Below are 27,096 nucleotides of genomic sequence, written 5' to 3'. Positions count from 1 at the left end.
CGTGTGGCTGATTCAGATATCCAAAGAGCCAGAGTTTTCCCACTTCCTTACTTGTTGTCAGGGACTGGGCAGAGGAGGAATGGTGGAGACCGCCTTCACAGCCTGACCCTTCCAGAGAAGAGGAAGACAGTATAGATTTATATCAGGGGTTTGAGGGAAGCCACAGCTCAGAGACAGATGAAAGGAAAAGTTGGGAAATAAAGGGAGAGGAGGAGGAAGAGGAATAACCAGGGGGGCAACAGAGTCTTTAGAAAGCATTCCAGACCCCGCCCCCCAGAACCTGGCGAGCCTTGAAAGTAGGAGAGCAAAGAGCTCAAAGACAGAGGGCATTTCTCAACACCCATAAAAGCAGACAGTAAGACCATTCCTTGTCTTTGTATGTTCCTGGGCAACCAGCTGTGGGAGTCACTGGCAGCAGCCTGACACTTGTTTGTTCTTTGCTGGTTGATGGCAGCCAATTTTGGGCATTTGATGGGGGGGGGGAGAGATTGGACAAATATCATTCATTTTAATTACGCTCCTATTTTTGAAAGTCTTTTCAGTCTATACTCTATTATAGTTATCTCAGAATAAGTTCAGATTTTTAGATGCAATCCATACTCCTAAGTATTTAATTTTCTTTTCCACTTTAATTCCTAAGTCATTTTCCAGTTCTCTCTTTGTTTGGTTATTTATATTCTGAGTTAGTATTTTCATTTAATCTTTAGTAATATAAAATTGCTGGCCCAAAGTCCATTTCATCTAGGATCTTTGTCATAAAGGTCCATGAAACATTGTCGAAGGCCTTTTCCACATCTAGAAACAGAAGTGCTGCTTGCTTCTCTGTCCTTTTTTTTCCAGATATTCAATTATATTCAAAATATTTCTGATGGTATTTTTCATTTGTCTAGATGGCAAAAACCCGCTTGATATTCACGGATTACTGTATTCAATTCTGTCATCGTTCTATTTGCCATGATATTTGTAAATAAATTATAATCATTGCTTAATAAAGATATTGGCCCAAAATTCTTTGGGTGTATAGTTCTTTGGTCTTGTTTTGGAATTAATACTATAAATGACTTTTTCCATAAAGGTGGGATTTCTTCCCCTTGAAGAATTTGGTTCATTACCTCCACCAGTATTCCTTGGAAGGATTTGTAGTACATCGAGGGTAGTCCATCAGGTCTAGGCGATTTCCCTAACTTAGCTTGTTTTACCACTGTAATAACCTCCAGCAGCGTTATTGGGGTATTAAGATTTTCAATTTGTTCTTTGGTGAGGTGTGGTATAGTCATGCTGGCCACATGGCCTAGAAAGCTGTCTGTGGACAAATGCCTGAAAGTGGAGATGAGCACCTACACTCCACAGTCAAATTTGACTGGACTTGACCGTCCAGGTGTCCTTTACCTTTACCTGCAAAGGCTAGTTCAGATACAAGGATCTGCCTTTTATTTTCTGCCGTGAAGACAGATGCAAAGATTTACTGAGTTTCTCTCCATACTTATCGTCCTTTAAGCACAACTTTGACTCCCTTGCCATCTAAATATGTTTCAAAGAGGTTTTTCGGAGAAAGAGTGGGATATTATTATAGTAATAATAATAATAATAATAATAATAATAATAATAATAATACTCCACCCATCCCCGATACAGGGCTGCTTTCATATGCCATCTAAAAGTTGTGTAGTTCTTTATCTCCGTGACATCCGAGAGAGGGTGTTCCACAGGGAGGAACACCTCCCTGGCTTGTCTCCAACTACTAACATTTTAAAAGAATGTTTCATTTTTTGTCTTTATGGTTTTAGCAGTGATGAGCATTAAACATGACACATAAACATTAAACATGAACGGTTCTAAGGCACTGTTATTTAATGTCACGTCTTTGTCGTACATGTGCCCAATCTATGTGTGAATAAATGAAGTCACCAATCACTGCAGCACTTCCAGTTTTGGATGCCTCCTTGATTTTATTCTTCATCTCAAGCTCACCCTAAGCATTTTGGTCAGGGCAACAATAGCACACCCCAAGTACTAAACTACTCTTTTCACCCAGTATTGCCACCCATAACAATTTTGTGCATATGTCTGCCCTTTTTACAATTTTTAGTTTGTTGGACTCTGTATCTCCCTTGATGTACAGAGTGGTATCATTCTTTTCTGTCCTTCCCTAGAATTTGTATCCAAAGATAACCATACTCCTCTGGTTCTCTCCAAAGCCCCACTAAGACTCTTAAACACAAATAATAGTTTAGTTTTACATCCAAACACAGCTACTGTGCTCATATGGATTAATCACAGCTCCCTTCACCCACGCCCTCTGCCCTGGGAAGAAGGACATTGGTTTCCAGCAACACATTGTCATTTCTCTTGGCAGATCAAGATGAGCATAGAATCATAGAATCATAGAGTTGGAAGAGACCACAAGGGCCATCGAGTCCAACCCCCTGCCAAGCAGGAAACACCATCAGAGCACTCCTGACATATGGTTGTCAAGCCTCTGCTTAAAGACCTCCAAAGAAGGAGACTCCACCACACTCCTTGGCAGGAGACAGCAAAGGTTGCAAGGTTTTTTACTGGGGCAATCGGAATAAGATCCACTATTTGACTATTGATTCAAAACCCTAAAATGTATTTTATATAATTGGCTTTTTATTTCTATTCTTTGTATATTGTATTGTTGTTTTATTGCTATGGCCAATATTTGCTGATGCAAATAAAGATTCATTCATTCCACCAACACAAGCTCTGTGGGTTCACACCCCTCTCACCTGTGTGAGCAGACTTTACTCTGGCAGGTCTGAGTCAGACTTTCACTGTCTTCTTCCAAGGATACAGAAATGGGATCCATCGCTACATAAAAAGTTACAGAAAACATTATTCATATCTCCATTTTTAATAGCATTGAATAGAATGATCCAAGTCATGGGCTAATGGAAACCAAATGCTTGCCTTGAAAATTCTTCACCTAGAACCTGAGAATGCATTTTGTGGTGGATTGAGGCTGTAAGCATATAGGTGAACCTGTGCAACTAAGAAGTCTTAGATCATCTGTTTGAGGCTTATAGGGGACTGATTCTAGCCAGCCCACAATCCTCAATAAGGGGGGAATGGTCTCTGAGTTAACAGCACTGCCCATCTTGGAGATCCCTACATGCATCTATGAACAAGAATGTCTGGACTGACGCTTCAATGTTTTTAGTGGCAGTTTGAAAGGGTTCTGGGCAGAAGTTGGTTGCAGATAGATTGTTAGCTCCCTGCAAACCACAGTTTGCAAATCAGAAGCCTTGGCAGCAAGTACATTCTGCCACTCTTTCTTTGCTGGAGTTTAGTGTTGCACAAATCCAGTGTTCTGGCTCCTGCTCCAAAACACAGCAGCAGATGTCAGTACTTGTAAGTTAAGGAAGTGATCTTTATTGAAGCGGAGTAATGGTACGGACTCAGAAGCAAAAAATAAACTGATCCAGACCCCTCATAAGGGAAAGGACAGTCTCAAAAAGGATGCTGTATAGTTGAAAAGAAATTCGTAAAAGGACAAGCAAAATGATCAAGAGGATGAAGCAACTCCTCTATGAAGCCTATGGGACCTTTTATTTTAGAGGAAAGGTAAGTAAATGACGGCATGTTAGAAGTTTATAAAATTGTGCAGGGTGTGTAGAAAAGTCCCCCCGCCCTCATAATGCTAAAATAATGGACATCCAATGAATGTCGGAAGATTTAGATCAAATTTTTAAGAAAATGCCTTCTTCATGTAGTGCATAGTCCAACTATGGAACTTGCTCCCCCAAGAGGCAGTGATGGCCATCATCATCATCATCATCCTTTATCAACATTAGAAACACATCACAAAACATCAACAATTAAAAACAAAATAAAAACATAGTAAAAAGCATACTGGCAGACATTCTAAAAGTTAAATAATCTTCCGGATACATAAATTGTTGAGCTTATGGGGGGGGGGGGGACCTGCAAAGGGGACACATGGTTCTTGGCAACAAAACTGTATCTGCCCCTCTGCCTTCAGCTCCTCCTTTCTGGCCCCTCTGGCTGGTCAAAGGCCTCCCTCCTCCCTGGTGAGGCTTTGAGCTCCTCTAGAGGAATGGACAAAACCCCTGGAGTCAGAAGGGAAGGACCTCTCTTCTTTATCCCTGGATCTACTGCTTCTTCCTTCTCCTCATGGGCCATCTGGGGCTGTCAAACCATGCCAGGTTGGACATCCACATTCCTGAGGCCAGCTTCTGTTCTGCAAACTATCATTTGCTACGGGAGCTAGCATGACATCTGTGCTGGATCAAAATGTTATAGCTTCAATACAGAAATATATTTTTGTGCCTGCAGGTGGCTCCAAATCATCATTAAACAAGGATATAGCAGAGTTTTCTGCAACCTTGATCCCCACAGCACGCTTGCCAATGCACAATTTTAGCTTTTAGTAACTTTATTCCTTCTGTATTTCATACATTGGAATAGGCAGAAATTTACTGCAGCTGTGATAGCTGCAGCCTATGAAAATAAGTCTTATCCCAGTTATGTCACCTCTAATAAATGAGAATATAGGCTTCTTTTAAGAGGGGGAAAGAGAAATTCGAAAGGAAGAAAATACAAATACTTGACATTTTAAAATATGTTTTCGAAAAATATTCACTAGGCAAAATGAGAGCACACCAAAACATTTTTGCATGCACAAGGACATCTTCTCAGGTTAAAAAGAAAGAAAAAAAATTCAACTCTAACTGTCTCAGCTGTAATTTTCCCTTCTGGAAAAAATGAACTGAGGGGATGCAGATGCTGAAATGGTTTATGAGATAAGAGAAAAATGTGAATGGCATTGGATGTGGTTAATTGAAAATAATCTTACATGGCAAAACAAATTATTTTACTATCTCAGGGCCACATATCTTAGTACTTCATTAACCCAAAGAGATTTTAGTTTCAAGTGAATAGCACAGGCATCATCTCAGAAAATATCAGGATAAAAGCAACAGGGCCAGCTCCCAGAATTTTCTCATTCCAATGCTGTGTTTTATATTTTAAAAAAGCAAAGGGAAAGGACCCCTCACAGTTAAGTCCAGTCACAGACCATGACTGGAACCAGCATTTGTCCGCAGACAGTTTTTCCGGGTCATGTGGCCAGCATGACTCAGCCGCTTCTGGCACAACGGAACACCGAAACCAGAGCAGCGCACAGAAACGCCATTTACCTTCCCACCAGACCGGTACCTATTTATCTACTTGCACTTTTTGGCGTGCTTTCAAACTGCTAGGTTGGCAGGAGATGGGAGCTCACTCCGTCGCGGGGATTCAAACCGCCAACCTTCTGATCGGCAAGCCCAACAGGCTCAGTGGTTTAGACCACAGCGCCACCCCTGTTTTATACTTAGGTTTTTAATATAGGTAAAGGTAAAGGAACCCCTGACCATTAGGTCCAGTCGCGGACGACTCTGGGGTTGAGGCGTTCATCTCGCTTTATTGGCCGAGGGAGCCGGCGTACAGCTTCCAGGTCATGTGGCCAGCATAACTAAGCCGCTTCTGGTGAACCAGAGCAGCGCACGGAAACGCCGTTTATCTTCCCACCGGAGCAGTACCTATTTATCTACTTGCACTCTGACGTGCTTTTGAACTGCTAGGTTGGCAGGAGCAGGGACCTTCTGATCGGCAAGTCCTAGGCTCTGTGGTTTAACCCACAGCGCCACCCACGTCCGTTTTCAATATACACTTTGCCAATACAACTATGTCAGGTGCAGCCTTGCCTTTATGGCACATCCTGCAAACCAGTGGGGAAAACCTGAAAGATGCAATGGAGATGGGAGAAAAATGGCTTCCTTTTCTGAGTTACACATGCTGCCACACAGTAGCTTGACTTCAGGTATCTTTTAAATATACTCCAAGATTTTAAACAATGTACACACATATAATATGCTATTGAATCTGAAGGTTTTAAAATAATTCAGTTCTGAAAAAAGCAGGAAGAAAATTGCTCTGAAGGTCTTTCCTGATAGAGACTTTATATTGCAAATCGGTCCTTGGCCAAAGATTTTTTTAAACTTACTGGATTTTTGATGCGAAAGTAAATCCAAATTAAACAATGTGGCCAATGAACCTAAAACACAGCATGGAAAACATATGGGGCACAATCCAACTAAAGTTAAAGCACTTTTAAGCTTTTTTTATTTAATTTAACACATTTAGGTCTCCCACTGAGATTGAAAATCAGCTTGGTTTAAAAGTGTCTCAATTTTTAGCTGAATTGTTCTCATAGTATTTAATCCATCAATGAAGAGTAATTACTAAAGAAACATTTGTTTGTACAATTAACGCTGATGTATTCCAGTCTCCTTCTGTGCAACTGAGTGATCATAAAAGGCTTCTTTTTATGGCATCAGGATAATAAATGAAACCCAAGGCAGGACTCAAGGTCTCTATGAAGGGCTTGTTGTCCTAAGTTTAAGATTTTACTAACCCGGTTCTATGCCTATTTATTTCAGTAATACAATTCATTAAAATAGGAGTATCCTTGACAGGGCTAGGGATGCGGGTGGCGCTGTGGGTAAAAGCCCCAGCGCCTAGGGCTTGCCGATCAAAAGGTCGGCGGTTCGAATCCCCGCGGCGGGGTGAGCTCCCGTTGTTCGGTCCCAGCGCCTGCCAACCTAGCAGTTCGAAAGCACCCCCGGGTGCAAGTAGATAAATAGGGACCGCTTACTAGCGGGAAGGTAAACGGCGTTCCGTGTGCTGCGCTGGCTCGCCAGATGCAGCTTTGTCACGCTGGCCACGTGACCCGGAAGTGTCTCCGGACAGCGCTGGCCCCCGGCCTCTTGAGTGAGATGGGCGCACAACCCTAGAGTCTGTCAAGACTGGCCCGTACGGGCAGGGGTACCTTTACCTTTTTATCCTTGACAGGAAACCAAAAGAAGCAATGTTTTGTGCAACAACTAAGAATAAGCAGGTAAAGGATTTAACATATTTGGAACCAGTTGCTTAAACAAATGGATATGCATTATTAATAATGTTGCATGCAGGCCAAGTAAAAATGGAAGATCACCAGGAGATGGCAAACATAGTTCAGATGTAGATATATAAGACATAAATAATGAGTTTAGGAAAGTAAAAATACTTTTTTTTAAAAAATGAAAAGTACAGGCCTGCTGCTGTAGCTAAGTGAAATATATGTTCAATATATTAAAGGCTTTCCATCCTTTCTGTATTTTTACACTCAGGCATGAAGAACCTGATCAAGCTAACAGGGATGTCACTACTGACTTTTAAACACTGCGTTACTAACCTACGATGAAATGGTCAGAACCACAACCCACCTCTCCCACATTGTAGAAACGTCAAGGTTCTTTGCATACATGCTGAAAGGCTGTGGAACAGTGTGCTACAGTAATTAGAGTATTAGATCTGGACCTCTTAAATCTGAGTTCAAATCCTGACTCAGGCATCCAAAGGACCTTGATGGCCACTTGGGTTGCCTTTGACAAGTCACTACCTCAGGAATGTTGCGTGAACAAAACACGGCCTCTTAATCTAAGGCTGAGTTACTTGCAGAAAGGGAGGGACAGAGAAATGATGGAAAGGAGTTATTTAATGAGTAATGACAGACAAGCTTCACTTAAATATGACTTGCACATATACAGTGGTACCTCGGGTTACATACGCTTCAGGTTACAGACGCTTCAGGTTACAGACTCCGCTAACCCAGAAATAGTACCTCGGGTTAAGAACTTTGCTTCAGGATGAGAACAGAAATCGTGCTCCGGCGGCAGCGGGAGGCCCTATTAGCTAAAGTTGTGCTTCAGGTTAAGAACAGCTTCAGGTTAAGAATGGACCTCTGGAACGAATTAAGTTCTTAACCTGAGGTACCACTGTATACCAATTTTCTTTACACTGCACAGCTACAGAGCAACGATAATAAGGCCCAATAAACCTAACTGGGCCCAATGTGAATGGGGTGTACCCTAGAATGTGCCCCAGAATCCTCTGCATTGGCAAACTGACATGTGAGCAAATATACAAAGATGCGGGGGGGGGGGGGACCTAGCTGCGGTTGATTAGTTGCATTCATAATTCCTGCCACATGCCTGTTAAGAACATAAGAAGAGCCCTTCTCCATCAACCACCTCACCCTTTCATGTACACATAGAAACAGTGCCATCCCTCCTCAGATAATGCAGGTAGATCAGCTGAGTGGGAGAATATCTGATCTGATCACGGGGGGCACATTTCCATCTGCCCAAACCAACACTAGGCCAACTTCTTTCTCCTCTTTTTGTCACTGTGAAAAAAACAGTTAAGGGGCCAGAAAAAAAATGCTTTGGGTCTTGATCAGACCCCAAAAGTAGAGGATAGCCACCCCTTAATAGTTTGTCCAAGCACTCCAAACAGCTGGAACCATAACATACTTGGTATCTATTATTTGATTTGCAACACCAGAAATTCTCAGAAAGGCATGTCAGAAACACTAGTAATTCGTGATATTACAAATTGTACTGAAACCATCTTACAATAAAATGATAATGAAGATTTGCATACCAACCTTCTGCTCTGATGATCATCACATTTTGCTCCAGGTCAATAAAGGGCTGCACGAGGCACAGTCGCGGTTCCTGCTTTTGAGTGATGCAAACGCCATTGTGATTGGCAACCATGAAGCTACGATCATACAGCAAACCTTTATTTCCGATGGGCCACCGCATCACCTGATGGGAAACAGACCACTGCTCACTTAGTAAGTCTTTAAGCTGCAGATGTGCACAGATGCTGAGCAAAGAAATGGAAAAACTATTCATGACTGAAACTAACTACCGAGTTAAAAATGGTAGGTATTTACTTCTGGTTTTAAAATAGAGACTTTTAATAGTCAATACCTCACTGCAAGAGCTGAAAGGATATGAGAGCATACTGTCTGTCAACAGCAAACAGGAGTAATAGACTAAGGTGCACCCCAAATTTCTCTGGGTTCAGGGAAGAAGTCCTTCTGAATCATGAATGTCTAGGGGGAATTTGGCTCCAGTGTTCTAGAGCAGGCATGTCCAACTTTCAAGAGACTGCGATCTACTCCCACTATAAAAAACCCCGGCAGTGGTCTACCAAAGTTATTGAGCTTTTTTTGTTGGGAAGCCAAAGTTGTTGAGCTTCGCAATCGATCTGTTGGACATCCCTGTTCTAGAGGATCAGTTTCCCACTGCAATCCCAGCTTTTTTCTGCTGGAGGATAGAACCTGTGCAGGAATTTGGAATGCCACAAATTCCAAAACATATTCTGGGAGAATATTTTTATTTAGAAAGCATTTTTAATACATGATGTTTTAATGTATGCGATGTCTTATTGATTTTATAACTGAAATTGATCTGTTTATTTCTTACAAAGAACAGCAATATATAAATTATCAACATAAATAATCAAAGCAATATACAAATTATCAACATAAAAATAAATGTCACAAGTACAAAACAGAGATTATCCTTAGACTAATAACTTGGGGGAAAGACTCGGTAAAATTTGGGAAGTTAGGAACAGCTTAAGGCAGTGGTTTTCAACCAGTGTGCTGTGGCATCTTGGGGTGCCGCGAGCAACCTTGGCCTCTTTCCCTCTTTCCTTCCTTCCTTCCCTCCCTCCCTCCCTCTTCTGATGCCCTCTCATGCCTCTGCCTCCCAAAGACTTGTGGGGAGAAGTTCAGAGACCAGGACAGCAGCCACAGCAGCAGCTGCCCAGAGGACTCTCAAAGAGAGGAGGATGAGGGAACACTCCACAAGGGAGGGTATTCGAAAAAGGGTGAGGGGCTGCCTGCTCTACAAGCAAGGGATGACATAACTGGGCTCCTGAGCCCCACAGGGGAGCCACAGAAATAATGTAGTTGGTTAAGGGAGCCGTGGACTCAAAAAGGTTGAAAACCTCTGGTTTTAGGGCAAGGCTCCTTCCCCAGCAGCAGAATCCAGTGGCTGGATGCACTTTATTGTGTTAGGCAGCAGGGCAAAGAGAAGCTGCAGTAAGGCCACTCTACCTGGATTGTTGCCCTTGTTAGGAATAATTAGACTGCGGCTGCCAAACTGGCGACTGGGAGTGACCATTGGGACCATATAACACAGGTCCTGAAAGACCTACATTGGCTCCCAGTACATTTCCAAGCACAATTCAAATTGTTGGTACTGACCTTTAAAGCCCTAAACAGCCTCAGCCCAGTATACCTGCCTGAAGGAGCGTCTCCACCCCCATGTCTAGCCAGTTCTGAGGGCCTTCTAGCAGTTCCCTCACTGTGAGAAATGAGGAACCAGGGAACCAGGCAGAGGGCCTTCTCGGTGGTGGCACCTGCCCTGTGGAATGCCCTCTCATCAGATGTCAAAGAGAAGAACAACTACCTGACTTTTAGAAGACATTGGAAGCCCTGTTCAGGGAAATTTTTAATGGTTGATGTTTCACTGTGTTTTTAATATTTGTTGGGAACAGCCTTGAACAACCTAGTCAGAGGGGCGGCTAATAATAAATAGATGATAGATAGATAGATAGATAGATAGATAGATAGATAGATAGATGATAGATAGATAGATAGATAGATATAGATAGATAGAAAAAACTGAGATTTGGCTTTTCAGCCACAATATTGAAAACAGGATTGAAGGACACTATACAAAATTATAAATATTACATAATTTAATGGTATATGGATAATTGTCACCATGTTATAGAAGTGGGCCCTTCAACAAAATCTTGAAGCACTGAGTGCTTTTGTTCAGGGTTCCAGCAACTCCACTGTCATCCCTGCTGGAGTAGCTGGACCCCTGAACATTGTCATTCCTGCAGCCAGTCAGCATTCTGTGCCCATTGATCAGGCTCTATCCTCAGTGGCCACCATGCTGTTTTTCTCTTTTTGTCTTGATTTTTTTGCAGAAGGGAGGTGGACAAACGTGTGCCCAGTCTCAGGTACATTAAAGTCTTTGATTTCGCCACTGACATCTATGGGCAGCATTCACTTCCATACCTGAGGATATCTTAATACAGCCTTTTTGTGTGTGTGTGAGTGAATGAAGAAACAACATATCCCAATCTCTCTCCTCCCTCTTGTGATATCTATGTGTTTCTCCTCCTCCTCTCCCTTTTCCAGACACTCCATTCTGTTCTCCCACCCCCACTCGCCAGTTTCCACCCTCTCAGTCAACACCCTGTACCAGTGAGTTCAGAACATATCAGCCCTACTGAATCAGATCAATAGCTCACCTAGTCCAGCGGCCGATGGCCAGCTACTGGTCAAAAGCAAAACCCGAATGCACTCTCTCCACCTGTGATTCACTTATTCATTCTCCCTCCAGCAACAGAGGCAGAATACAACCACCATGGCTAGTAGCCACTGAGAGCCTTATCCTCTCCTGAATTTGTCGCTTTTAAAAGCCATCCAAGTTAGTGGGAGCCATCTATTCTTGTGGGAGTGGATCCCATAGTTCAGCTACGCACTGTGTGAAGAGTTCTTATGGGGCTGTTTTGGAGGTTCTCTCAGGGTTCCCCCTAAATTATTCTGACTACCTGCAAACCTGAGGGTTACACTGGATCTGATGATGCCTCCCTCATGGAGGGGGCAGGCAGTTGGAGTGACATTTTCGCTACATGTCCCCCCTATAGGGAATGATGACCTCTGTTCACCTTCTGCCTCTGTCCAGGAAGCTACTAGGACACGTGTTCCAGAACAACTACAGTCATACCTTGGGTTACAGACGCTTCAGGTTGTGCGTTTTCAGGTTGTGCACCGCGCCGAACGCGGAAGTACCAGAACGGATTATTTCCGTGTTTCAGCGCTCACGCAAGCGCAGAAATGCCGAATCGCGACACCATGCATGCACAGATGCAGCGCCACGGGTTGCAAATGTGCCTCCCACACAGATCACGTTCGCAACCCGAGCATCCACTTTACTTCCCACAGCTCTAGCTAATTGTTAAGTTGTGGGTGAACATATCAGACAACACAGCGATTCTTCAAACAGCTCTTGTTTATTCACAGGCCAGAACAGAACTGAACTGAAGGGTTCAGTCAGCCTGCTTATATAGAGCTCCACTAGAAAGCAACAGTAACCATTTTCTGTAACTATCCAATCACTGAACGTCACTTTCGATGACTTATTTGCATATGTGGACCCATAGGCGCCGACTCCATGGGGCTTGAGGGGGCCCGAGCCCCCTCAAAAATTCGTTTGGGGGGGCTCCGCCCCCCCAATAATCTCCGGTGTCCCTCCAGCAGAGCGCCATCGCCGCCCCTCCCCCAGCCCAAAATGCACAGGGAGGGGCGGGCTGCATGCCTCCTGCCCTCCCTCCCGAGCAAAAGCTCCACCCAATTTCCTTTGGAGCTGATTAATAGGCGCAGCACGCTCTCCCCTATTCGCTCACGAGGAGGCGGCGCCACTTTATTTGCATATTCATGAGCTTATTTATTATTCATGAGCTTTCCCGGGCCCCCCCAATATTTTTTATAAGTCCGCGTCCCTGTGTGGACCTCAACTATCTACAGTATCTCCCTGCTGGCCCAGGGTGAGAACTTCAGTACATAGCACTAATGGTTAGCTTTGTGGCTATAGACTCATACACACTTCTGTTCGGTCTGTGACTTCAGACACAAATCTGGTTATTATTATTTTTAAATTGTCCTGCTGCTTTCCCTGGGAAAACCCGCTGCTTACTGTTGAACTGGAGCAAACGTTAATCACCGGGTTTCCCTGGGGAAAGTGGCGAGACAAAAGAAGCTCTTGGACCCATGCCTAGAAGATAGAGATCAAATGGAAGAAATCACAGGACAAAGGGAAGTATGGATGAACCCTAAGAAGCATTCAGTGCTATGTCATATATATTCACTAAAAACAAAACAAAAAAACTGCCAGAAAAAGTTCGTGCCTTCCTCCTTCCTCCTTTTAACAGCCACCCCTTTCCCCTGTATGGTATCTGACAAACATACAGGGAGATTGCATTTTCCAGAAAAAATGATGCCAAGCCAATCAAGCAGATTTTAACAAGAAAGATAAAGCTCACCACAGTGGCGGGGTGTTGAAACAGCCTGAGGAAGTTCCATTAGAATATCCTGTTTTATTATTTGGCAATGAGGTAGTGAAAAAGGTGGACTGATTTATTCAGGAAAACGTAAAGAGAACAATATTATAATTCATCTTAGACCTGGGAGCACTTAAAAATTAGAATAAAATCTAGTGCACAGTGATCTCAGTGAGTCTAAAGTATTTATTGCATCTGAGATTAAATACTCTTTTATTTATGTAGTCTTGAGCAAATATGAATAGCCTGAAACCTGCTGTTACGATGAAGTTATTAATGTTTAAAATTTACCTTTTTCATTCTGCAGCATTTACAATGCAAAATCCATGCGCTTTAAACATTTATAAGTATGTGTGTGTGTTTTCATGGAATCGTTTTCTCCATTGCTGATGTCCAGTCCCATTGCTACTGTGGTCAAAACAGATTTACCCATGCACAAAAGGGAGGTATGGGGCAGGTACAGGCATGGCTATAGATAAGGAATTTGGAGCGGAAAGGATCCACTGGGATTCCCTTCCTCACCATTCTTCCCAAGGTCAACTTGACTGGTGTTTGGGACCACCTGTCAGAGAACGGGACTCTCTGACAGGCCGAGACAAGACAGATACAGTGGAAGGAGGGAGAGAATTCCTAAGAGAATTCGACCCCATGTAAGCTTTATTGGAAACACAACTTTTACCACAGCAAATAAAGCTGGCCTTATTGAGTGATTGGTGCTTGTATATTAGATTAACCTGAATAATTCATGCAGATTGCAGAATTCAGCTTCATTTCTTTTAAAAAGAAAACTTTGCAAATTCTGCCAGAAGTACCGGTACCTGTATGTAAATATGCTTCATTTGCATAACTCTGCCCTCAGCAGTCGCTTTGCTCTGCCAATGGAATTCTGAATTGGAGTTCGAGTCTTCATTTTCCAAGATTGCACCTCTGAATTAAGGGCTGTGCTCATCGCATGCGAAAGTAATGTGTCATTTATACTTGAGAAAAATATGTGACTGCCTTGGTAATGTTTCTTATTATGTTTTGCTTTAAACTCCCAGGCAACTAAAAAACTTATTACTGAACAGAATATATTTTTAATGCAGGTGAGCCTTCAATGGCTTTGACCTCAATTTTCATGCAGATGCAGGGCTGTGATCCACAGCAGGAAGTTTTCATAAAAGAAGCTATAATAATATTGACATCTATTAAAGCACTGCAAAATACATTGCAAAGGAAAGTCAGATTCTAGGTCAGCGTGTAGGCCATCTACCTACTTCATCATGCCTTATTCAGAAAACGGTGGGGGGGGGGAGTGTCACAGGCAAGGTGGTAATGTTATTAACTTTGAAAAAGAAAAGCAATTAAAATCTTCAAAGAGAGAATTTTCAAATAGCACCGCAACACTTAAATGCCGTATTTTTGTTGCAAATGTATTTTTAATGTTAACATTTCTTTGTAATGCAAATCAGCATCCTCTCAATTATAACATGTTAATCAAGTGTTTCCTCAATTGCTGTACGCCCATCACCGCCTGCAGCCCATGTCATGTCAGTGCACACAAGCATGCTAATTACTGAATTAATATTTATTGTAAGTTTTAGGATTAAGTTATTCATTTCCATGCACTCTACTAAGCAGTTTTGGGGGATTTTTGTAAAATCACCCAAACTAAAATGTAGTGATGGGTATGTGTTACGTGAAGCCGGTTCAGGGAGGCTGTTCTTGAAATTCCCAACATTTGACCTATTGCCACAGTCAGTGGCCCCGGGGTAACAATGCCTACAGTCCAATCTCTGAACTATTGCTGCTGTTGCTGTTGAATTGAGTTGGAGGCAGCTTCAACCAACCCTGGCAAAATCAAGAGCTCTTGACAGCCCTCTTTCAGCCCTGGATGAGTATGCTCACAAAAGAAGAGTTGTTATCTCTGGGATGCAGGGCGGGGGGAGATGGCATTCAGTTTTCAAGGGGATACACTGTCAGCTATGAATGATCCTCCTAGATTGGTCCTCTGCTTGCCTGATTTCTTTGTTTATTATGTACTTTAATCACTTTCTCTCATGCCAAGGCACAAGCAAAAGACTCTTTAAGCCACTCCCTCCAGTATGAACATAAATATAGGCTGTGTTTTCTTTCAGACTTCAATAAAACTGGGAAGATAAGCAGAAAATTGATAATCTCTACTACTATTTACTCAGGGACTGTCAGGAATGAAAGAGATCTTTCTTTGATATCCTGGCATCCGTGACTAGTGCTGTTGATACTGGAGACAAGGGGCATACTTAACTGACCAGTTGCGTTGCAAGTAACTCTGCCTAACACAATGCTTCCCCCCCCTAAAATAAATCCTGGCTACGCCCATGGGGGGGGGGTCTTGTGTTTTGACATATTTGGGAGTGAGTCATGGAGCAGAGGCAATGTTGCTAGCTTCTCCAGCCAATTCAAAATATGGACCTGTTCAGCAACTGCCCCACCAGAAACTGTCATCAAGGATGTGGGACTGTCAACACCACTCAACTCCTTGAGTAGACAAGAGCTGTTTCAAGAGAACAGAATATTAGCATAATATTTATTTTGATACTAAACATTCCATATATTTAAGACAATGAGTAAAAAAAAGTTTAACTTTAGTTGCTGTGAAGTTGCCTCATGATCTGAATGCCAGTCAGCAGAATTTGTGACCCAGAATTCTATGCGCAGCCTCCAGCTGCACAGTATCTGTGAAGTGGTTGACAGCTTCCAAGTTTTTGTAGTTTTATGCAGGCAGGTAGAACTGGAAAATTACTGAGTCCTTCCTCCTCCTCCCCCTGTTGCCAGAGAGCACAGTTCCACGGCCATTTTAATTGACCCATTATAGTGCCTTGACTAAAAACACCATTTTTCCTGAATGTCACTACAAGTATATGCCCTGGTCAAATCTGGATACGAGTTTCCAGCCAAAATTCTCATTTGGTGTGGGCAAAGGTGTGGGTCCTGATGCACATTTCAGCTAACATGGGACCTTCTTTCTCACTGACTACCAGAGCTCTGAGAAGTAAAGCATGCTGTATCAGAAGTACTGCAAACCCTACTTTGAAATTAACCTAAAGCCCACTACCACTTTTGTCAACAAGCCTTGGAGGTTGTCATCCCAAAAGCACCCCATTCTTTTTCAGGTCTTCCATTTCCAGACTTACAACTGCCCTTGCATTGCAGAGTTCTAAGAGTTCTTTACCTCCCTGGGTTTGCGTTTGCCCTCCATACGATCCCCATCTTTTCCCCCCTCCTGCATTTCTGTCTCCCCATTACCAATCAACCCTCAGTTTCTCCAAATTCCTCCTTCCCATCATCAAGGTTGGTCGAACAGTTGGTGTTCACCTTGCCTGACCTTCTCCACTGTCTCCAACAGGGTTAAGGAAGAAATATTCCAATTCTCCCTCTTTAAATTTCTTGTCCTGATTTCTCTGAGGGTTCTTTCCTCTTTCCCCCCTTTCTCCTCAAAAGCGAAAAGGCCCATTCTAGAGCCAAATAATGCAGCACGCAACCCCTCCTTGATGGAGCAAAAAGTGAGTGAAGAGGTTGCAGGGGACTCTCTGAGCAATTACTAAATGGAATAGGCAAAAGCATCACAGATGGGACTTCTGCTAGAGTACAGCCACTCTATCCTCAGTGATGCAATTCTCCTACAAAAACACCAATAATAATATAATAATTATTTCCCTATGTGTACCCCAACCTGACGTTGTACAGGCCAGATGCAGGTTCACTACTTGAGTGAAACATAGGCCTTAGGCGATCACCCTTACCTGCTGTTTACACACTGTTGTAGCACAACACAAGAGTTTTTGGGATGCATGTGAGGATAAAACTGGTGTCCAATTATTCATGGAGCAATCCTTTCAGGGACACCAAAATGACCCTTTTCTTCTTTTTATTTCCTGGGCCAGGCCAGAAGAGAGGGATATAGCCAATGCTCATTTAGTTTTACTTCAACTGACCTCTATTCTGATTTTTAAATTTATATATATATATATATATATATATCTATATATATATATCTGATCTGAACAGAGAAGGCCAAAAACATTTTGATGCATTAGAAGAAAATCCTAATGATGTACTTCTTCTGCCCCATGATGGATGGATATACACATACACTAAATAACCAACAATTTAATACCAGTTAATGGTATTCCTAAAATTGGCACAGGAGGCTCATTGTAGGGATTGGGAGTTACTCGTGCATAATCCTGCTCCGTTTGAGCCTCGGATTGCCTGGTTAAACCCTCCGGACTACGCAGCCCATCTTAGCGTGGCTGCTCTTAGTCACTCGTAGAATCTGTCTGTGGGCGTTTCTTAAAGCGTTGCCAACATAAGAGCTGTTTGACGCCCAATCGTTTCCTCCTCTCACTGCGCGGGAGTCTCCTGCGCAGGATGGGCGTGGGCAGTGGGGTGCTGGGGCTCTCCTCGCTAACTTCCAATGAAGAGTCCTGGAGCCCCTGCACCTCCCTGTCCCGTTGCTCTCCCTGATCCCTGGTGTTACACTCATTCTCTTCCCCTTCTTCCCGGCTGAGTCTCCCTCTAGCACTTGGACCTTCCCCTGCAGAATCAGAGACCCTCTCCTTCTCCCGTGCCTCTGATGGCAGTTCCCTGACACTCATTGTCTCTGTCTACATGAAGGTGAAGCGGCTCTGGCCCTGGATGCCTTTGTGAGCTAAAAATTGCATGTGTGTATGCACATGCACATGCGCGCACACACATATACATATAAAACATCTATGCAGATCTAGATATATACACACCCATCCCAATGTATGCATACACACGCACACACACACAGACACACAATATACATATAGATATAGAGATATACATATATATAGATATATAGATATAAAACATCAACAGACCTGAAAAAATGTGAATCTTCTAAATATCACTAAAAGCATTTACCTCAAATGCAGCACATGATTTGATTGGGTAGAGATAAATGTTGGTGACAGTGACTGGCCTTCTACCACTTGGCATGTCTTCTGCTGGGTTCCCAAAAACCTCAGTCATGTCTCTTTCTGAATGTCTCTTGGCTGGCTGTAGATTGACTGGCATGTTCACTGAAGTGGAAGAGGTACTAAGTCCAGAGTCCCCAGTGCTCTTGTTCGGAGGCAGCTTATTTGCACTGCTGTTATCACAGGTGTGACCATTCTCCCTGGGAGACGCTACCAGTTCTGAAATAGTCTGTCTTGGAGATGGAATATTAACCATGTTGCAGCCAATGAGTCTGGTGGTTATAATGAACTTTAGAAAGGCTTGTGCATCTTCAAATGTAGACATATAGCCAAATGAGATTCTCACAGACCCAGTGGGACGTCCATCAACTACATCTATGTCATCACCACAGACATGCCCAGCCTAGTTGGGGGGGGGAGAGAGATAGAAGGTATTATAAACATTTTGTATACGCTATCAAAATGTAACGTACTGTATTTTACAGCAATAAGATTTTGTAAAAACGCAGAATGTCCCCCCCTCCCGCAAGACTTCGTTTTGGAGAGAGAAGTAATCTTGATTTTCATTCCTTGTGCCAAGTTTGGTTATTCACAACCCCAAACCTTTGGAATGACCTTACTTGAGAGACCCACCTTGATCTGCCTTTACTGAGTTTTAGGTTTCTGTAAAACTGAACCCATTCCACCGGGCACTTGGAGAGGTTTACTTTTAAGTATGTTGCTACAGTCCCCAATTTTAAAAGGAGTATTTATTTTAATTTTAGGATGTTGTTTTTCCCCTTCTTATGCTTTATATATTGCCTTTAGGCACATAGTAAAATATATATTCTATTTATACATTTTGCAAACAAGTCTCTATCGCTGCTCTCCCTTGGTTTTATAAACATCTGAAACTGCCACATATGAAGTCTGGATTCTGGGTATCATTCTGTCTACTCTGACTGACAGCACATCTCCAAGATTTCCCATTGGAGATACAATCACTGAACATGGGACTTTATTCATGCAAAGCAAAAACACTTTGTGCTTCACCGCTGAGCTCTGGTCCTGTTTTCATTATTCATTCCATTAAAATATAGCATGATAGTTACTGTGTCTTTTCACTAAGCTAATATGTACAACACGCTAGGGCTGTTTGTTTGCATTTGACAAATAAACTAGGAAAGTAAAATGGCACACATTGCAAAGGACATGTGGCTTTACTAAATTTTGAAGTCCCTTAAAACAGCAGCTGATGTGTGAAGGTTGTCCTTGCTCCACAATAGGATACAGAGGAAAGCTGCCACCCACTCAGCAAGTTAAGGGTGATAAAGGCTTTGATTGCCCTAATAAACACATGAGCTTGCAGGAGCCTTGGCTTGTGCATCCTCCCACCTGCAGGACTTCCACCTTCATCATGCGGCTGTGTGTGTGGTTCCATCCACCACTGGCATGTGACTGCCAGAAAGATAGCCAGGAAGGAAAGTGGCCCGAAAAGTGTTCCCCAGCACTGTTGTACAATTTCATGGCCAGAGGACTTTCAAAAAAGAAAAGTATATGAGAGGAAGAAGGTAGGCTGAGAAGAGATTACACTGAATACTGTAAGGACCCCGAAAAAGGTAAACTACTGTCATATATCTATGTACATGTTTACAGGTACTCTACAACAATCACAGTAACAAAAAAGGATTTTTGTTGCAGAAATAATTTTTGCAGAATCTTGCCCACAATTTATTTCAAGAGTGTGTTCAGGATTTGTTCTTACGTATTTGAGATCAAACCTCTCCATTCTGAAGGAAATCAGCCCTGAGTGCTCACTGGAAGGACAGATCCTGAAGCTGAGGCTCCAAGACTTTGGCCACCTCATGAGAAGAGAAGACTCCCTGGAAAAGATCCTGATGTTGGGAAAGATGGAGAGCACAAGGAGAAGGGGACGACGGAGGACAAGATGGTGGGACACTGTTCTCGAAGCTACCAGCATGAGTCTGACCAAACTGCGGGAGGCAGTGGAAGACAGGAGTGTCTGGCGTGCTCTGGTCCAGGGGGTCACGAAGAGGCGGACACGACAAAACAACAACAACAAAATTTGAGATCTAATAATAAGGCAACTCTGTGCGCAACTTGCTTGGGAGCAAACTCCACTGAAGTGACTGGGGCTCACTTCCAAAATGCACAGAAACTAGCTGATGGCATTACCTTTTCGTTTGAGAATATTGGACAGTGTTGGAGCCTGTGAAAGACTGAAGACTTCACTTGGGAGCACCTAAATAAAACCATAATGCTGGACTTGGCAGGACTTGCCAGGGTACACTGGGAAACGGTAACATTAAATTGCACCCCTAAGCAGCGTAGCTGGTAGCATGAATGGACTAAACACATACTGACCTGCAGGTTCTTTTTGATGTCATTATTGCTGATCCCCAAATGCTGCTGACAAGCTCCAGTATTACAGAAACAGCCTGTGCGAATGTGTATGTTGTACAGCCCAGCCAACTTGTCTACCTTGTAGGTACAGCAAAGAAAGAAAGATTCTCAACATAGATAAAGATATCAGTTTGCTATCAATTAAAGCTAATAATTTAGCTGCTTTAGATTTTATGCATGTTCATTCTAATGCAACTTGATATTTCCCCCCAATATCACCTTTGCATCCTAAAAGAGATTTTTCATTAAAATATACCATGATGTAATCCTCATTTTATAACTTAACAATGTACATATGCCATGGCAGCTACCAGACTGGAATGAAGACACATATCTGTCCCCTGTGCTTTTCCCCTAAATGTTTAGGGGTACTTTTCCATACTCATATTGAAATACAGCCCCTCAATGAGGCCAGACTTAGATTCACAAAACGTTTAGGGGTCTGCGAAACCCTGTGTCCCCCCAGAAAAAAGCCCTGTTTCTCCCTACATTGCAGTTTCTCTCACAAACTCTTTTTGACTTGATATCTCAGTCTCAATTTCTGATTTGAACCCAGAATACTCCGGTTTTCCTTTTTCCTCCTCTCCATGTCTCAGAGAACAATTAAAAGTGGTTTGTGTGTGTAGGTGCAAAAACAAAGTCCTGTTTATAGTGAAAATAAAATTCCTGCACCAAATGAAGGAAATGGTGAAACTGGCATATAAAGTCCTTCCTATAATTTTGAAGGAAAAGGTCAGTTTAACGCAACGCTTCAGCAGCCAGCCATTTTTAAAAAAACATATGGAGTGCTTACTCTTTTATTGTAAATGGAGCCTAATAGGATTTACTCTCAGGTATGTACCTGATCATTCTCATGGTTTCCATTATTATTACCCACTTCCTCCCCTGGCAGGGACTCAAGACAGCTTACAGCTAAAATGTTATTTCACTCCATTTGTCTGTTGAAGGTGTTGTACACAATCTCTTCCCTCACACAGTTTTTCTTTACAACAATCCTGTGAGGTAGGTTAGGCTGAGAGGTTGTAATTGACTTGACCAATGTTGATGTGTATATTACGTATATGTGTGTGGCAAGAACAAATGCAGGAGAAGCTTCCTAATGTAGAATAGGATATCCCTAATTTCTTCAGAGAAATGTTGGAGGATATGCTAGTATTTTCAGGTTTTCTAGAATATAAGAGTTGCTAAATGCATCCATTAGGTTGTCCTTTGATCATATGTCTGAGCCAAGAGAGCAGTTTTCCACCTAGTTAACTGTCTGCAGGAGACAAATCATTTCAACACCTAGTCGGATTTGATTAAATACACTGCAAATGCACTTTGCCAGGCTGTAATAACAAAACGCCATTCTGATATCAGATCCATTTTAGTAGTGCAGAACAACACAATCCAACCCTTGTGCCTTGGGAACTTGTGCTAAGATACTCGCTGCATAACAGTGAAGATGATACAGGCCAAAGGAATAACTGAACTGGAGGCATCAGCAGAATCTTTCCCTTCATCATCTGGTTTGTATTCTGTTCCTTCAGTCCATCAAGTTCTTCTGCCTGCCTGGAATCTTAACTGCTAAATCAATGGGGGGAAATCAATAGTGAATGATCACCCCCCCCCCGAGGTTTAGAGATGGCTGTTGGGAACATGGCCAAAAAAGCCATTAGGCTGGCTATGAATATTATCTTAACTGGACTCATCACATTTAATGTAATGAGTGGGTAGGCTCTTAAAAGCATTAGAATTGCTAATTCACATTCTTTGATTATTGTTGAACAATATATTCTTTATTTTAAAAAATGAGGAGGCTGGCCTTGACTCTTTCCAATATCACTCAAAAGACTCTGGTGACGTACCTCATAAAAAGGACAAAGGGGAAGGTTTTCACCATACTTTTGAAGATAACATGCCAGCCACACTGAACACTGTTCTTGGTGGCCATGTACAAATTTGTTCGGACAACTTGTTCTCCACTTTGTCAAAATATTTCTTCCCTTGTTTGTTATTTTTAATATAAAACAACATGTGGGAGGTTCAGAAGGAATAAAAGAATTCAGCAAGAGCGGGTATTTTGAGTGAAGGTGGTCAAATGATCACAAAAATGCATTAGAAGATAACAAGAGAATTATTAAAGCATACCTGTGAATAACCAACTATATCTCCATTTTCATCCAATACATTAAAATTAATGATTGGACCCTGGACCTCAGGGCTGCTGAAGTCTGTATCACTGTAAAGCTGCACAGCAGGTGCCCCGTTAGGATATGTTAACGTAGAGAGGATTCTATAGGTGTAGTGAGCTAAGGCAAATGTATGTTGTTCTATGTTCTTCATTCCACCTGCAGGGAGGAGGGGGAGAGAGGAGAGAAAAATTCAACAACTTCCAGTTTCATTTTGAGCCCTTTCTACAGGGACATTAAAAGGATCTCGTAAAATCAAGTCAATTGTTATTATTATTTAATGTAAGTTTTTAAAAGATGTGTTTATTAGGTTTACATAAACAACATAAATATTAAAAAAATTAAAAAGAAGGTTCAATACATTTTTGCAGACATCATAGATTCTTTGAAGGGACATTTTGGAAGTAAGACTCACAAATCAATAAGAGAACCTGGCCACACAGAAATACATTTTGTTCCGGGATTTTTCTCATGAAAGCTACAGCAGCAGGCACTCACTCTTAGTGTTTCCTGGGCAAATCTAGGAGCTCCAGTGTCATCAACTGATGACTTCACGTGAGGAGGAGTCATCACAGATCTAACACCTGTGACAGAATTTTCACACCATTTTTCATAACTACAGAAGCAATTATTTTCAGTAGTCAGTTTTATATATTTAGGTTCATCTCATGAATTGTGGGAAATAAATAAAATAAAGAGATTATAATAGACAAGGTGTAATTCTTATAAACAACAAACGAAGCATGGAAGTCCCTAACAGAGGGTGGTGAACAGAGCACATGACATCATGGGCTGTCCTCGGAGTTTGCTAGATGACATCGCGGGAGACCGCTGCCTCAGGAGAGCGAGGGAAATTCTTAGGGACGACTCACGCCCTGGCCAGCACCTCTTTAATCTCCTACAGGCAGGAGATACAGGTTAAAGAACAGTTTTTATCCGTGGGCTGTTGGGCTGCTTAATGGAAAAAAATAGTGGTGTAATTGACTTCTGACAAGCACAAGACTGAGTGTATGGGGGGGGGCTCATTTAATTTCACTGCATACAGGTGGTGTAGTGACAATAAAGGTTTGTTTGTTTATTTATTTATTTATTTATTTATTTATTTAATTTATGGTACATCATTTACTGAAAGTTTTCTGGGACCTAATGTTTTGGTTTTTTCCAACACCTGCCACACATCTAATTTATTCTTGACATGGGTAAACTAATATTAAAATGGGTCAGATATGCATTGAAATCAGACATCTACTCTAATTAATGGTAGGAACATTTCATTTCCACCCGGTTCTAATTGGGTGTGTAATTCCTTTTTGTTCTCTCCTCTCTTTCTCTGCCTCCTCAGCCGAAGCATAATCCTCTCATTCAGGATGCCATGCTTAGACCACATGTGATATGTTTTCAGTATTTATCTTAATGAACAGATGGCTTTTGGAAATTCCCCATCTTATTTTGTTGAATAGCTAATTTCTACTCCTTCTTTCAGCTCAATGACGTTAGCAACTTGTATTTTGAGAGTCAATTGTAAAGAACCTTATATGGAAAAGCCATTACTGGTAGTCCTTGCTCAACTAATAGTATTTACAGATAGAATTTGTGGGGGAGATTACACAAAGTGGTAATGGGATCTAGCTGAAGTGAAGCTGATCTACTAGATTTTAGATGTAGTAATCTGATCCAAAAAGACGAGCAAACCAATGACGAATCAAAGTACCTAGGGGTAATCACACCTCCACCCATTTAATAAAAAGACTGGCAATAGCAGTTCCAGAACCGAAGGAGAAAGAGGGCTTTCAAACCATGGAGCTCAGCAACGTCAAAGATGCACAAAGCAGACATCTTCTTTCAGCATTTATGCTGCTGAAGGAAGTCCACACTCACGCTTATGCACTTTCTATTGGTCACTACTGCATTCTGTTCTCCAAATCAAAAGGAGACTCCATATTCCCTGCACTCTCCCCATGAGTAAAATATAATTTAGGGTTGTAAAATAATTGCTCCCACAACTGTAAAGCCAGGAAGACGCTCTTGAAAGCTGTATGCCAAAAGCAGCTTTATTTTATTCCTGGTTTTTGACAACATTTCCTGTTTGTATAAAACTGATTTATCATCCCAGGGCATCACAAGAGGAAAACATTTTTCTGTAAATCTGATTTCAAAACATCTTATTTTTCCCCCTAAATAAGCTTATGTATTGCTTTGAGATGTTTCCCAGGGATTCACAAACAGAATGAAATAAATAGAATATCAATGACTGTAATTAGGGGTTTTTTTGGGGGGACGACGACCTTGTATCTTCCAGTTACTGTTGATAGCAAAAGCAATGAAAACTTCTAAATTTAACCTTTTTTATAAATGCTTAGTAATGCATATAAAATATCACATAACCAATATTTGCCACTATTCCAAAAACTGTATTATTAATGTATCACTTCTAAAAGATATGAAAAAGTCAGCTCCTTGATGTTTACTCATACACACACATCCCGCACTTACGACATTTGATTTAAAACTGCTGAGAACCACAGTCTGTCAGTTCAGTCACCTGGCAAAAGAACTGATAACCTGAGATTCACAGTAAGATTCCCCTCCTTCAAAATCCAACTTGTTATTCAAAGAGCAGTGCTAGATGAAAAGCAAAAGGTTCAGGATTTAAGCTCAGTTATATTAAGCCTCTTATGCAATTCACTTCAAAGAGTCATTGGGATTTTGGCACAAAATGGTTGATTAGGTCAACTTGAAAAATGAAAGATGCTTTCTAAAAACTCCAAACTACCAATCCTAGCAGTAGAGGTGGGAGGATATAAAATTCATTCTTAGAATTTGTGACAGAAAGCAGCCTCACTTCTAGAGTTATCAAAGTAGATTACTTGCTTCTGGCTTCCTTTTACTTTCTCAGGTTTTAAAAAAAACATTTTTTGCTAGTTATTTTTATTGATTTTCCAAATTATTACAAATCAAACCAAATTAATACAATTTCCAAAACCAGTTTCCCGCTCTCATTACAGAATATGTCCAAGATATCCCCCGACTGCTACGTCAATTCTCATTTAGTCTCTAGTTGACATCACTTTGCAATTACCATAATATTTTGAACAGCTGCCCCTCTACAACCCTGCATACTGCAAATTACTCATATAAACCTTGATTCAGGTAGGTAGCCGTGTTGGTCTGACGCAGTAGAAATATATAAAAAAAATTAAAAAGTAGCACCTTAGAGACCAACTAAGTTTGTTCTTGGTATACGCTTTCATGTTTAAGCTTTTGTGCACACCAAGAACTTATAGAGCTTATACCAAGAACAAACTTAGTTGGTCTCTAAGGTGCTACTGGACTATATCATCTATCTATCTATCTATCTATCTATCTATCTATCTATCTATCTATCTAATAAACCTTAGTATTTATAATGAATAACAGCATGTGTAGTTTTTTATTAAGTTCTTATTTCCTGATTCCAGTGTTGCATTCTTCTCACTTCGTTGTTCAGATCATAAATCTTTCCCTGGCTGGGTGTTTTGTTGCAGTTTCTGGTTCCTCTGTCATGCTCATATTTCTAAGATCCCATCCCATCCTGATGATAACACAGTCACACAGAGCAGATTCAAACTGCAGCCTAAACAATTTACAGAGCGAACTTTCCAAACCCATCTCAGCCACAGGATTCCACCTTGCGATGCCTTCTTTCCCAGTGCAAACACACCCATCGTAACATAAGTCTTTCTTTAATTCAGCCTCTACGTGGCTTACACAACAAGCCCAGCTGTGGGTTATTCTTTACTGTGCTCTTTTCCCCACAACATCCCATCAAAAGATGGTAATAAATATCACCTAGTAATCAAAGGGGGGCAGATGTAGTTAAACCGTATTAAATTCATTGTAAAGCATAAATCAAAGGTCTGCCTCCCTTTCTTCCTTCAAGAAACAAACAACTTCACATGCCTCTTGTCTCTTTATGAAGGACAGGGCAGAAAGAGAAAGCCGTATCCAAAAAGAAAAAGAAAACATAAAGCTATCTGCCCTCTCCTTTTCCATTTGTGGCTGTTGAAACAATTTTTCAAAGCATCAAAATACCATTCAAATACCTTGAAAAGTCCTGATTTTTTTGACAGCTGATTTAATCACTGCTTATTTGCATATCTTGTGTAGAGAGTGCCTCATAGTTTAGCCAATTAGTTGATGTAAGGAGGACAGTAATGGAGGCTCGTCCTTTGGCAGGGGCTTACTCCCAGTGTCACTCCTGTTCTGTCTTCCAAAGTAGCAGACAAAGCGTCAAGCAGCTCTGCAGGTGCCTTGGCCTTTCTGGTACCCGTGGGAAATTTCAGGAGGAGCCATGCCTCATTCCCTCCGTCCTTGCTGCTTGATCTTCTTCACAGCCCTGGAGGGACTGTGAGGAACATCCACCATGAAATGTGGGTGTGGCCAGAAAATCGAGGTTCTAAGAATCTTAGACACTGCCGTGCCCAGTCAAGGACTGTTCAACAGTGCTAATATAAGAGCACTGGCACCTGATCAGAAGGATCTCCCATATATTATGCATCACAATCAAAGACAGCCAC

The 27,096-nt window shown here is 41.8% G+C and overlaps 1 protein-coding gene across 1 annotated transcript in view; it reads right to left on the bottom strand.

Annotated features, from left to right (window-relative positions):
• Window positions 1-27,096, bottom strand: part of MOCOS (molybdenum cofactor sulfurase) — an 84,655-nt gene that overhangs the window by 11,328 nt on the left and 46,231 nt on the right. The window contains exons 6-10 of the mRNA XM_077917663.1: window positions 22,500-22,699; window positions 20,331-20,447; window positions 17,914-18,369; window positions 8,513-8,675; window positions 2,751-2,832 (exon numbers count right to left, since the gene is read on the bottom strand). Of these exons, the coding sequence (XP_077773789.1) occupies window positions 2,751-2,832; window positions 8,513-8,675; window positions 17,914-18,369; window positions 20,331-20,447; window positions 22,500-22,699 (1,018 nt within the window). The remainder of the gene's footprint in view (window positions 1-2,750; window positions 2,833-8,512; window positions 8,676-17,913; window positions 18,370-20,330; window positions 20,448-22,499; window positions 22,700-27,096) is intronic.

This window comes from Podarcis muralis, chromosome 13 (assembly GCF_964188315.1).
Source record: "Podarcis muralis chromosome 13, rPodMur119.hap1.1, whole genome shotgun sequence".
In the NCBI taxonomy this organism is placed as follows: domain Eukaryota; kingdom Metazoa; phylum Chordata; class Lepidosauria; order Squamata; family Lacertidae; genus Podarcis; species Podarcis muralis.
Note: the sequence above shows the minus strand (reverse complement) of the source record. Positions and strands in the feature narration are given on the sequence as shown.